The 14,524-nt window shown below is 30.7% G+C and overlaps 1 protein-coding gene across 1 annotated transcript; it reads left to right on the top strand.

Annotated features, from left to right (window-relative positions):
• Window positions 1–9,020: 9,020 nt before the first annotated feature.
• On the top strand, window positions 9,021–13,982 carry LOC115974291 (deSI-like protein At4g17486). The gene is made up of 4 exons (XM_031094566.1): window positions 9,021–9,402; window positions 11,537–11,794; window positions 12,661–12,948; window positions 13,413–13,982. Exons 2-4 carry the CDS (start codon window positions 11,584–11,586, stop codon window positions 13,655–13,657), a joined length of 744 nt encoding a protein of 247 aa, XP_030950426.1. The 5' UTR covers window positions 9,021–9,402; window positions 11,537–11,583; the 3' UTR covers window positions 13,658–13,982.
• Window positions 13,983–14,524: the final 542 nt, after the last annotated feature.

Genomic DNA, 14,524 nt, shown 5'->3' with positions numbered 1-14,524 from the left:
CCTAAAAAGGATAAACAAAAAGTGAGGTACGGTTTTCTTGTTTCTCATCATCGTTTATTATTAATATATCATAGTATAATAGTAGCTCATCTTATCTTTGGCAGCTGGCATGACCAAACCGAAACATAATAATGAGAAATTTGCAGAGAGTGTGGGACTTAGGGGGCCTCTCGTTTTTTAAGGTTCATCACCATATTATTGTAGGTGTAGTTGTCCTAAAGTATTACATATGCAGATCTAGCTTACAATGTGGTCCATTCAATTATCTTCTTTGTGTATTTTTTGGGCGCCAAGTTCTTTTGTTCAAATTCATAATCATAACTCCGCCAATTTAAGATTGAAAGTGAAGCTTCTATGTATTGTATCCATCCACACTATTTTTCAATATTGTTATAGAATATAAGGTTTTTGAAATTGCAAGCATTCAACTAAACTAGCATCTAGAGTCATGGTCCAAAGTGGGTAGGGTCTTGATACAAGATATAGATCATGAGAATGACATATGAAATAGATTTGAGTTTGAATCTTCAGGGTAACAGTGTGACACGGATTCGGCTTGAGGATTATTGCCTCCCGTTGCCTAATACTATTGGTGCTTTAGGTGGGGTTGAGATCAGGTTATGATCAACTCACTTGAGGGAGTGCTTGGGACCCCCATCTTTGTTTAGACCCCTCCGGCATTGGTTTCTCAACTGCTAAGAAAATTATTATGATCACATACCCGCTCTTAGAAAGAATAGCTACGGCTAGTTGCCTCACTATTTTTATTGGACAGGGAGAAAAAACTAGGTACAAGTTCAACTAAAAGGAAAATAAGCCACTAAATCAAAATCATTAATCATATGGGTAGGATTTTGTACGAGCTTGAGGGAAATTTAACTCAATAATCCAATGAGTATCAATGGTAAAGACACTAAAAAAGTGTTTCATAATTTTTTTTTTTTTTTATTTTTTTTTTTTTATATACAAGATAGAAAAAAAAAATGTGAAGTTCCCTCTTGAATACTTGAATCCTTCCTCTTACTCCGCACACTTCACAAACACTTATACTTGTGGAGTAACTATCACATCAAATGTGCATGGTGATAGTTTCATAATTTATTAAAGTAATAAGTTATGATTAATGTAACATCACTTTCATATTAACTCATTATATTTACTATTTTTATTATATATATATATATATATATACCAATCACAACATATTATATCAACAATTGTGAAATTTTTTGTATCACTAATTGTAATCAAAGGGCAATCCTAGACGCACAACAAATCCACCCCACCTTAAAACATGCCCAAACTCACAATAAGGTCATAACATTTTCCTTTTTTCTTTCCCCCCTAACTTAGATCGCACCAAAAGAAACTGTACATACATGATACATCACCTCCCAGAATTATTCACAAGGCTGACGGATACACAATCATACAAGAGCAAGGACAACGGCTTTGACATGCATTAGTGGTGAACAATGAAAATTGCTTTTTCTTTCTTTTTCTTTTTTCTTTTTTAATTTCTTGCCATGAGGCCCGTCCACAACTACAATACTCATTTAGTACTCCCACTGGCACCAAACTGGAATTGTACTAAAGGGACAAAAAATTATTGTGTAATTAGTTGCTAACCCGTGCAATGCACAGAAAAATTACTGAAAATGAAATCTAATAAATGCAAAGTAATTGTGCAAAATACCATTTAAAGTAAAAGACAAATATTAGTGAATGTCGTTATCTTTAGCTGTTTGTGTTACATCTAGAGTTTCATATCTAAATTACTACAATACAACTTATAGCAAATGAAGCTCACAATATAAGTATATTATATGGGGCCAAAACTTATATTATCTTCAAGCTCTTCTTAGCCTTACAGAGTCCCTAACAAAATTTCTTTTGTATTGAATTTGATTTCAGAGGACTTATTCAAAATTATTTGAATTAAACCTCACAAATTAGAAAGAAAAAATAAATAACATTACAACATTGTAGCTGATTAATATACAAATAAACTACCAATTTAACATGATAAATCACTATTAGTAATTTAGAAAGCAAAAATTAACAAAATTAAAGTTGTTACCCATTTAACCTAAAACTTTTCATATTCTAAAATTGTCAAACACCTATTACCAAATAACTATTGATATAAAATATTTAGTAATTACTTCAATACCGCAAGTTGTTCATGTTGTAAAAAAATTGAGAGAATAACACAGCAAGCATCCTAAACGCTTTTTTGCTTGGATCCTACAAAACAATATATATATATATATATATATATATATATATATATCAATGGAGACAGAATGTGCCATTAAATAGACAACCAATTACGATAGTGTCGGAGGCAAAGTATTAAAAAAAAAAATTAAAAAAAAAAAAAAAACTGAAGAAGCAAGCGATTTGGCTAGCATACCAACTAGTTAATTTATATCAAAAGATACAAAAATCTAACCATCAAATAAAATCCATAAGTAAATAAATAAATATGATACAATCAGATAAATAAAAAGTTTGTCAAGATGATCAAGTTTGGCAATGACGAAGACGTAGCAGCTATTGATGAGAGTAATCTTTATCTTAAACTTGTGATAATGGTGAAGATGCAACAACTACTAATTATACAGATCTAGCATAATCTTATTTTGATTCAACTACAAAAAAGATGACGATAATTATCATAAAAAGATTATATCAAAAAACTGTCTTTTATGATATAGCCAAGAGTACAATCAAAGCTAATAGAAGGAATTTTAAATCGATTTCAATGATGAAGGAGGGATTCACTTAAATGAGGAGACCAAGAAAAAAGGAGAAGTATCATGTTCTAAGTATAGTATTGAATTTTAAACTCTATAATTCAATTCGCTAACTACTAAAATACCTTAGCAAATTGAATTTCTGTAGGCACAGATTACATCATTCAATTGAATTTCTATAGGCACGAATACTACTAAAACACTATCACACGGATACTACTAAAACATTATCACACAGATTACACAATATAAACCAATAATGTTACCATCTCAAACATTAAAATAAAATAAAATAACCAAATCAATTTTAAACATAGAAACAAACAATTATATATCAGTATAAATACCCAACCTAAATACATAAAAACTCATATATGACCCACAACACAAAAGAGGTAGTAACAAAATTATAAATAAATAAATAAATTAAAAAAAAAAACAGCAATAAAAAAGAACAACATTATTAATCTAATCCTTACATTGAACTATTATGCAGACAGCCACAAGAATAAAGGTCAAGAGCAACTGTGATTTAAATATACCTAAACTGAATCATCCAGCTTTTCAGTATTAATATAGTGTGAGGAGAGGAAGAGATGAAGGAGTTAGAAAGCCAAAGTCTGGTGTTAGGGAGCTAAAGGGTTGTCGTTTGAGATTGTAACTGTGGAACACAAAGGGTTGCTTTTTAAAATTGTAACCATGGGACACAAAGAGTTGCCATCTAAAATTATAACCGTGGAATACAAAGGGTTGAGAATTATTTTTTTTATTAGTATTTTTAAATTTAAGAAAACTAATTTTAAATTGTATGACAAATTCAGGAAAAATAATAGTAATGACATGGCAACTAATATAGCTCAACATGAGTGTAGTAACATTAAATGTTATGTTTCAGTTTTTAATAATATATAGATTCGGAGTACAATTCCTCCCTCTTGTGTAGGGCACTTCTAAAAAGATATGCACAATACAGCTTAGCTTCTTTCTATGAGAAAATGATAAAATTTATAGACTAATTTTTTTTTTTTAATTGTTTACATATGAGATTATAGTAGTAAACAAAAACTGATTTAAGTAATGAACTCAAATAAGAATGAATAAAACATGTAAAAGCAACTATTGAGTAAAAAATTGTGAAATTTTGTTTGTATGTAGTAAAAATAGATGAATGATTTTTTTTTTTTTTTTTTTTTTGAGAAGTATCAACACACACACACAGGGAGAGGGATTCCAGAATAGATGAATGATTTGATTTCACAGTCAATTCATATATTCATAATTCAATTACGGTCAAATACTACAATGAGCCCCATGGGGTCCCAATTACTGTGAAACGCAGTTGTCTCCATGTGATCATAGCCTACAAGACACAGCATGGGAAAAGTTCGGACCTTTTATGTGACATGTTAATCGTTTTCACTATACCATTCGGAAAAAAATATTGTCGTTTAGTTACGGCCCCACCGAATGTATTTGCTGTTCTTTTACACGTTAACATCGAATATTAGGTCCTTCGTGGTCGTGTCTGGTTCCTAAATCGTAATACTGGTTATAGAGTCGACTACTGAGTCTGAGACCTATGGTAATAAAGGTCTCTCTACTAATAGCTAGGCAGTACTCAGTAGTCTGTTTTTAATTATTGTTTATATTTCCATTTATTAATTTGAGATGAGATAAAATAAAATAAAAAATCATAAAAATTAACGAGCAGTTTAATTTCAAGTGGTTGGTTTAGGTAGTTCAATTAATAAAATTTTTGATGATAAAATAAGAGATCTGAGATTATGTTTATACAAAAAATCAGTTGATATATTAGTTAATTATCTTTTTTTTTTTTTGGAATAACTGTAACGTAATTATATATATATAGATTTCAATTGTGAGATAATTTTATGCCATGTGTTCACTTAAGTTTTTTTTTTAATATTTGTGCAAAGTGAATTAATGAATACAAAATACTAAGAGTTCAATATTAATGAACTACAAAAATAAAAATAAAAACAAAACCAATCATATATCTATTAGCAAAAATCACCGCACAACAAAAATCATCACACAAAAAAATCATCACACACGTTCTATCTTATTCAAAATTGGAATAAAAATAATCATAAGTAGTATTCAACTTAGGCATGATTTTTAACATGTATGAAATATATATATATATATATATATATAAAGTCAAAATTGATAGGAAATCTAATTGGGTTCCAAATTAGATTTGAATTTTGAGCTAATTTTGTGTCATGTGTCCACTTAAGTTTTTTTAATCTTTGTGAAAAGTGAGTTAATGAATGCAAAGAACTAAAAGTTGTTATTGTTGTTGTTGTTGTTGTGTTTTTTTTTTTTTTTTTTGAGAAGGTCTAAGAATCTAATATTAATGAACTATAAAAAATAAATAAAAAACAAAGTCAATCATATATCTACCCACAAAAATCACTATACAACAAAAATCATCACATGTTCTATCTTATTAAAATTAGAATAAAAATAATCATAAGTAGTATTAAACTTAGGCATGATTTTTAACATGTATCAAATTACAATTATTTTTTCCTAATAATTTGAAAAATTATGTATATTTTTATGATAAAAAAAATTGTTTATTTTTAAATGCATCCATACATATGCATTGAATACAAGCTAGTATGTTATCAAGAGAACGTTATCCTTATCCCTAATCTTGACATCCAAAATTTACAAATTACCTAGTATTTTTTTATAATCATTTATAAACACCAATAATTTTGTATTGCCATATGTTGAAATTGTTCTTTCCATCAAAATTCTCTACCTCGTATATAACAATAACATTAAAAATTATAGTCCTAATTGAAGAAATTTTGTAAGGGACTCACGATACACCTTTCTTCCTAATAATTAAATCCACAAACCAATTAGCAAATTTTCAATAAATAAATAAATAAATAAAAATGTTTAGGTAGCAAATTTTGGTTATGGTACCAGTTAATATTGGGAGATAACATTTTGGGAAGACTCCAGTTGCAGAAAAATGCATTTTATATCAAATGATACATTGTGCAAACATAAGTAAATAATTACCTACTAACACATGTCCTTAAGACCTTAGTTTATTAGTGGGATAGTTGTTTTTTCACACATGTTTTTCATTTATTGAATTTTGATATGACTGACATGGTATTATTTAATACCATCTCCACTTGGAGGGTTAATATAACATATGACAACATTACTTAACCCAAAAGCTTAAGTCGATGGATTTGGTTCGAGTATATTATATTAACCACTCATTCATATTATTATTAAGGTAGAATTTAGTTACAAAATTAATTGTAACCCAAAACTACAACCTTACTCAATAAAATAAACATTGTTACATATTTTGAAAATTTAACCATTGCATTGCATTTTCTTTACGCTCTTAATACACGTTAAATTTTGTGTCAATCAAATATTATTTACTATATGACTTATAAACTTATATTTTATGCATAATTTTAAACTACAAAAACTTACAATTTAAACAATTTATTGATAACATAGCTATTAATCTTTAGTTTTATAAAAATTTTGTAAGCATGGAGGATATAAAAAGAAGATGTAATCTAATGGTAGATTTGTCAAAATTTACCTCTAATAAAAAAAATATATATATATTTAGTAAGGTTACAACTAATTTTATAACTAAACTTTATCCTTATTATTATTCAGTTTAATATGACACCACTTAGCTAACAATATCAATATTTCAATAATACCTCTTTTTTATTTTTTAAATGTACTTCTCAAGTTTTACAACAGTATATATGTATAAATACTTTTTATGCCCTGTCAGCACCGATCTCTTTATCATCAACAGTATTGAGTCTTGATTTCTCATGATACTAACACATATACTTAAGTCATTTTGTGTGTGTGTGATGTGTCTATATATATGAGAAATAAATATGTTTCTTTTATATTTTTTCCTCAAAAAAGATGTTTCTTTTATATTCAAAATCTGTCAGATTTTAGGTGAACTTAAATGCGGGTTGATAGTTGATACATGATACATTATAGTTGGGACTGCATTGTTCAGAAAATGCACGTGGGACACAAATTCCTTCCACATCTGCTCAATGAAACTTATGCTGAACTTTCCTGAAATATATCTTCTCTGTTTTGTGCCAATCTTCTTTTCTTGGATGTCACTTTGACTGATATTGATGTATGTACAGCCTATGGATCATGATGGATCTAAGTAATGAATTCTATGCATATATGAAAGAAATTAAAGGTTGTATAATTTCTGTGATGGAATTGGAGGGAAATATATATTTACCCAGCGGATCGCAAAAGTTAATGAAAACAGAAAATTAATGCTAAATAAAACAGACTCTTAACATTTTTAGAAAGATTTTGTTAATGAATGTCTTACAACTACAAGCATTGGTTAGTGAACTATTTTAAAGAGCTTTTATGGAGAAAGAAAAAAAAACTATTTTTTATAATTATTTATATTTCTCATAAAAGTTGTATAAGAATTTTTCTAAAATAATTTATTAACAAATGTCAAAAGAACATCAATTAATTGGATTTTTATAAAATAAGAAATAGAAAACTCATTTGTGTTGTGTCTTTTGAAGGAGGTGGTGTGTGGAATTTCTGGTGCATATATTCTCCCTCTCATATGAGGGTGGACCCCACAAGTATGGGATCCACTCTTATGAGAGAGAGAGGCTTGTGGGATCTACTCTCATGTGAGAGAGAAGATGTATGCACCAAAAACAGAATATATTTTCTCCTTTCGAAGGCTGTAGACATGTATAATAGAACTGAGGATTCATATGAATCTCTTTCCCATGCCATAAATGCTAGCACCAGAGTGTAATTTTGATGTGAGCTGGACCAGTGTGGCTTTTCCCAGCTCATTCTTTTACACTGATGTACAGTGATTAATTTTAATGTGATTGTGTTATATTATTGCTTATATGTGCTATTAAAGCTCAGAGCATGAGGAATTTTCTCGACAAGCATTTTAGGAATTGATCCTCATTAATTTTTCACTTTCTCATAGCTTCAAGCCTTCAATGAGCATTATTACACCTAAATATTTAGGAACTTTATTATATATAAACAAGCAGCATACATAATGAGACACATGCTAACTATTTTAAAAGAAAGAGATTATATCCTATGCAATGCATTCCATAAAATTTACTTAGATTCATGCATTTATATCAAAACGTAAAATCAACGTACATCTCACGGTCGAGATCTAAAAATATTAAGATTAACCACTCTACGTACGCATATGAATCATGGTGAATGTATTTCTAATATTTCTTTTGGGTTAGAATACACATTACACCCTTTAAATTTGGGCCCCTTGTAGATCTAGAATTTCAAATTTTGCAATTTACAACCTCAATTTTCAAAAAAATGATGTTGTGTTTGACAAGGGTGGCGCCACCTTTAGGGACCACCCTGACCTGAAATTATTATTTTTATATATATAATTTTAAAAATTTTTATTTGTCTACCTTTCAAAAAAATTTTGAGAACACTCCCAGTTTTTCTTATGCCAATAAAATTAAATTTTGCTTCATAATTTGTTCTATATTTAGTGGATGAATGATTGTTTGGTTGTATACATTGAAAGAGATGTAACTTGTAGTATTGATAATGAGACTATTTCAAAATATGAAAACTCGTAAAAGGTAATTGTAAACTTTATGTATTTGTGTGTTTTTTTATTATTGTTGTCAGCATATGAATTTCTCCTTTTGTTAGATTATATAATTTATGCTTATTAAGAAATACATTGAGAAAAATTTGTGAAGCCACCACCAGTGTTTGAGTGAATTAATGATAATAAAATATTATAGTTGTGAAGGTAAGTTGTAAAAGTGTAAAAGTTCCATGTGTAAATTGTAAGCATATATATATATATATATATATTTTTTTTTTTGTATTTGGGTTTGGGTTTGGGTGCTACAGGTGCATTTCAAAAAGTGCAAGAACTTTGGATTCTAAAGAATATGATTCCAAACTTTCAATAGAAGTATTAAGTATACTATCAAAAAGGAAAAGACATATCCCATCAAAAAAAAAAGAAAAAAAAAAAAGACATAAAGAAGAATATGATTACACAATCCAATCAGGTGGCTAATTAAGTAATTAATTAAGAATTAAGACCCACATAGAAACGTGATGGGTGAGCTCAAAATAAATACAATGAGATTGTCTTACATGATAACAATTAACAACAGACTATAACATTATGATTATACTTCGACAGTACTTCCTTATATCTGAAACTAAAACTAAAAAAACCAAACTAAATTAACCAAAACTATCCCAAACTTTGTCGCTGAATGTATAGGAGTGAAAACAATGAGAGAGAGAGAGAGAGAGAGAGAGAGAGAGTTGGTCTTAACTTCCAAGTCTGGGCTTAGTTAGATAGCCCTTCTTTTTTTTTTTTTAACTTTTGTTCCTTTGTTTTTTGTTGAGTCAGAATTCAGGAATGAGTGTGTGTTTTCTTTGAGGAAGACCAGACCAAAGGCCTTGCCTTTTGCAGATGATACTACTGCTCTGAAATATATTGCAAGCAAATTTTGAAATGCTAAAGAAGTCTCTTTTCTTGGGCTCCAAAGTGTAATGCACATCCTCTCTGAAATCTGTGAGTCTCTTTGTTTCCTTCAATAATAAATGCTGTCTTTTTCTTTTCTTCAACTTCTTGTCTTCTGGGTTGGTCTTGCATACACATTGTTTGGACTTCTTTTGCGTCTTTGTTTATCAAAAACTTCATATTGGGGCCTTTTGGTTGCTGAGAAAGTTTGGAGAAAAGATATGGGAACTGTGGATTCTTGTAATGGTTTGGCATTAGTAAGTGGCTGTTGTAATATGCCAAATTCTCTCATCTTTTCCTTTGTTTTCTCAGTAATTAAAATGAAAATTTCTGTTTCTTGTTATTGAGTTTCAACATCTACAATTATCATTCTTATATCTCTGATCTGTAACTCTGAAGGTGAGGTTGAACATTTTGCTTTTTCCTACTATATTTTTTGCTTTATTGTTTAATTTAGTCAACTAGATCTGGAATAATTCTTTCTCTGTTCTACAGCTAACCCTTTTTTCTAAATTACAAAATAAAAATGTTCCTTGTACTTTTTGAAATTAATGCTGCAATTCCGGTTTACTAGGATGAAATTGGTCATTTCAGCACTTACCGTGAAAATGCTGTAGCTGTGCTTGAAGTTGTAATTATGTTATAAATTGTTGGTGAACAAATCTTCTCTTTTCCATTAGGAAGATTGGGTCTTTTAATGAAATTATCAGTAGTATGGATATGAAGTTTTAATTTCTGATAAGATATCTGCTATTACAGATCATGTAACATTATGCTTTGCAATGAGAGATCAGTTTCTTTCCTAGTCATGATGACATCTACCTAAAACACATGAGCCAAGTTCCTGAACTGTTAGGGTTCATTTGAAGTACACATTATTGAATTAATTTGTTGCCATATGTGTTGTGGTTTAAACTTGTAAACATTTTATTTGCCAACTCCAAAGTTGAATAAGAAGTTGTTTAGGTCTTGAATTGACTTACCATTTTTTCTCCCTCAGGATGTTATCATTGTCCTTGAAGAAACTGATCTGTAACTAATTCTTTAGAAGCAAAGTCAACTTCTTTGATGCTGATAGTTGCTATGTGTTGATAAGTCTACAGAATTTCTATTTTTTATTTCAATCTCCTGAAGAGAAGCTTAAACTACAATATTATTGCTTCTGAATGGTTCCATCTCTAAATATAAAATTAAAAAGAAACCCTTACTTGGTATTGTGAGCTAAACACCCACATTGAAAATAGAATCAAAGTTTGGACAGTCTGGACATGGCATTATGTATTGTTATCCTTTAATTAATGTCAATTTGACAGTTAGAGATTGTAAATGACCAATTAAGCTGAAGTTGAAAAGGATGTCTTAAGATGTAGTAGGTCAGTTGAGAAAGATTCAGAATCCTGGGAGCCAAGATGCTTTGATTATGTTGCTCCAATATGCTAGTTGATAACTTAACTTTAAGGGTAAACAATGATAAAAACTGGGCTTAAGAAATATGTCCATCAAGCAACTATTGAAGAGGACTAACACCATAGTAAAACTTTTGAATTCTTTAGAATCCCAAATCTTGGAGTGTTGCTTTCCAAATCTAGCAAAATCTTCAAAATCAACTGGTTTGTTGTCCTGATCAAGTTTTGAAGGCACAAAGATTCACTTCTAATTCAACTTTACACTTTAACTACTCTTCCTCATTATTTTAGTGGCTTGCACTCCTCTATTGATTTCTGGAATTAAGCATTGTTAGGTTCTTCTACTTCTTTTTTTCTTTTCTTTTTTTACCTGTTGTTCCCTTCCTCTTTCTTTTCCATGTATATTTTTTAGTATTAGTTTTCTTCAAATAAGAAAAATGACCTACAAGAATATTTTCAGCATGTAGGATTTATTCCATAACACCTTTTTAAGATGACTTTGAACTGAAACATAACATGTAATGAAGAGTTGATTACCTTCACGAAACGTAATTTCCTTGAGCTACATTAATGGATGTAAATTATGAGAAAGAAGGTCATGTTATCTTGAGTTGTATAAAGAAAACGATTTAGTTGTTTTAGAATTGTTGAACTGCAGAAGAGTAAATCATAGCTTGTATATCCAATAACTGTTCTCCTTTACCCCTTTCTTTAAATGTTTTCCTTTGCTTTCTTTTTTCTTTGATTTTTGTTAATTGATGCTTTTGTATTTGCCACAGGTTGGAGACAGGTGTCAGCTAATTTCTTATTTTACCATTGAGGAAACATGAAGTTTAGATCAAAGAAAGGATGGAAATCCATTATGCCTATTCGTTTGAAAAGCAAATCAGCCACCCGTTTTTGTGTGTTTCCTAAGATGAAGTCAACTAGCTATGGTCCAGGCAACACACCAGTCTATCTCAATGTATACGACTTGACTCCCATGAATGGCTATGTCTATTGGGCAGGCTTTGGTATCTTTCACTCTGGTGTGGAAGGTAAGCATAGTTGTTTTTATGGATAATTTTAACACCTGCCAGACTTATAGTGTCTTCAATTAAAATGAATCATAGTTGGAATTATTCCTGGATTAAGCGTGATGCAATGCTTAGCTGTCTTTATTTACTTTTCTCTCCTAGCTATCTGTCTATGCTAGCTGTGGTCAAATCAGTGGTACTATTATTGGAGGGATAGATTGTCAGTCTACATGTGCTTCTTACATTAAAACATTATGAGACAGTATCTGTTTTTAAATTTGTTGCAGGGGGTGGGGAAGGGAGTGAGGATTTGACTCCTTGCTGTTTTAAATTAATTAAGTGGTACATTCTCAATTCAGAAAATGGGAAAGTAAGATATTTTCATATTAACATGAGACGCATGCATGCACACGCACTCGGACACATGATGTGAAAAAAAAGAAAAGAAGAAGAAGTAAGAAGAAATTAACTTAATTTTTTGGTCCATTTTGCTTTTCATTGAACTAGAGATGTCAACGCAATAACTCATCGGGGAAAAAAAACTTTGGAAAACCAATAGGTAGAACCATTCTCTCTTTTTATTATGAAAGTCAAACATTATAGGGAGTGGAGGAAAAAAAGAAAAGAAAAGAAAAAGGCTGAGGTATCATAATTGATAATAAACATGCATCTTGGGTTGTAGCTCTCACTCCCATAATGCGGTGGTTTCTGACTGCCCTTCACTTAATGCAATGAGATAGGGATGCAAATTTATTATGGGCAGTACTTGTGATTGAACAGCAGAGTAGCAATTAGGTATTAAAGCCTGTGGCATATAAAAGCTATACTTCACTTTTGGTTATCAAATGAAATCCAAATTTTCTGATATTCCCAATTACACTGTACAGTTCATGGTTTAGAATATGCATTTGGAGCTCATGACTACCCATCAAGTGGTGTTTTTGAGGTTGAACCTCGGCAATGCCCAGGCTTCAAGTTCAGGAAGTCGATTTTTATTGGGACTACAAGCTTGGACCCTATTCAGGTGAGAGAGTTCATGGAGCGCCAATCAGCAAGCTATAATGGTGATACATATCACTTAATTGCCAAGAACTGCAATCATTTCTGCAAGGATGTATGTTACAAGCTGACTGGAAAATCAATTCCAAAATGGGTAAATCGACTGGCAAAAATAGGTACTCTTCGCTTTTCCCATAACATACCACATTGATATAGCTATTGATTTTTCATATTGCTTGCACAGAAATTCATAACAAATTTTATTTTTGACCCCTTTTAGATGTTTTGTCCCTAAGCAGTTCTGCCACAAACTAATTAAGAGGTTATAGACTGTCATAAAAGAACCTTTTATGTTTTATAATAATTAGAAGCCTTAATGAAAGATTTTACCAGCTATCATAGCCTCCTATGACTTTGCTATTTAAGCCTTGAGAATTGCGGACATATTCCAAATCAATGTGACTTTAACTGTTGTTGAATTTCCAACATGATGGTAACCTCTATATTAAAATTCACTCAATATTTTGCTGGGACAACTTTAAGTTGTTAGTTACTTGAGATTGGCCTTTTCTTTTCCTAAGGTGATAACCCATTATGTTTTTGTAATTCTATTTAATCAGCTTCATTTACTTTGTGGTAGGTTCAGTATGCAACTGCATACTTCCTAAAGCCCTCAAGATCTCTGCTGTGAGGCATGACCCTAGTTACCAACTGTATGATAGTGAGAAGAAGAGGCTACGAAGTGCCTTCAGTTGCCTGTCTTCTATCTCAATGAGGCAAAAGCAATTGTCTACGTCTTCATTGTTTCTACAATCACCCTTGAAAGGCTGCTTACCACCATGGGAATTGAGAAGGTCTAACAATGGTTCCTTGAAAGAAAGATGAGAAATCGCTCAGAGGGTATGCTATCTAAGGATCTTTTTAGTGTAGTGACCAACTTCATTAGCTTGTTAAGGGAAAAAATTGTTTTGTGTGCCAGCACTTGAAGGCTTGCCATCCCTTAATTTCTTTTGACTTAAGTTTGTGGAGTGATGGTTGTCGTCAATGTAACACTACTCTGCTGTCAAAGAAGATACTAATCGATTCCTCCACAGAATATCAAAGCATTGCCTTTCTGTAGCTGTAAATTGCAATTCTCAACCTTGTTTAGCAAGTATTTGTCGTCCTTAGCCTGCCAAATTTTACTATAGGGTGTGTGAATTCTACTTAATTCAATTGGTAAAATCTCTTGTGATCAAATAAGGGACATTGATCAAATATCGTCTATACCACACAAAAAAAAAAAAAAAAAAAAAAAAAAAAAATCTCATAGGCATTTTGGCGCTTAATAATAAAAGAAAAACTTTATGGACTATAAGTCACCATGAGCTTTCAATTCTATCATATTTATCCAGAAAACTAATCATTTACTATCCATTTTCAACAGAAAATGTCTTATCTGGTTAACTTGTCAACTGTCATCTTTGATGCAGTGTGGCCATAATAATTAAATAAAACCAAACACCAAATCCAGGTTACTAATTCCATCCTCAACTATTTGTCCACGGTTCAATCTGTTTGTCTATGGGTGTGAGTGAGTTAATTTAAGCTGGCTGCACAGTTCTACACCCATATCAAAGAGCCTAGTTTCTCACAAAAACCCATTTACCAATTCAAGTAAAGCTAAATTCTTTAAGACTAAGCTATTCTTTTACTCTTTAATAGATGCTTTAAAATCTCAAGAAATCAATGATTGAGTTGAAACTTGAGAAG

Source organism: Quercus lobata, chromosome 2, assembly GCF_001633185.2.
Source record: "Quercus lobata isolate SW786 chromosome 2, ValleyOak3.0 Primary Assembly, whole genome shotgun sequence".
Classification (NCBI taxonomy): Eukaryota; Viridiplantae; Streptophyta; class Magnoliopsida; order Fagales; family Fagaceae; genus Quercus; species Quercus lobata.
Note: the sequence above shows the minus strand (reverse complement) of the source record. Positions and strands in the feature narration are given on the sequence as shown.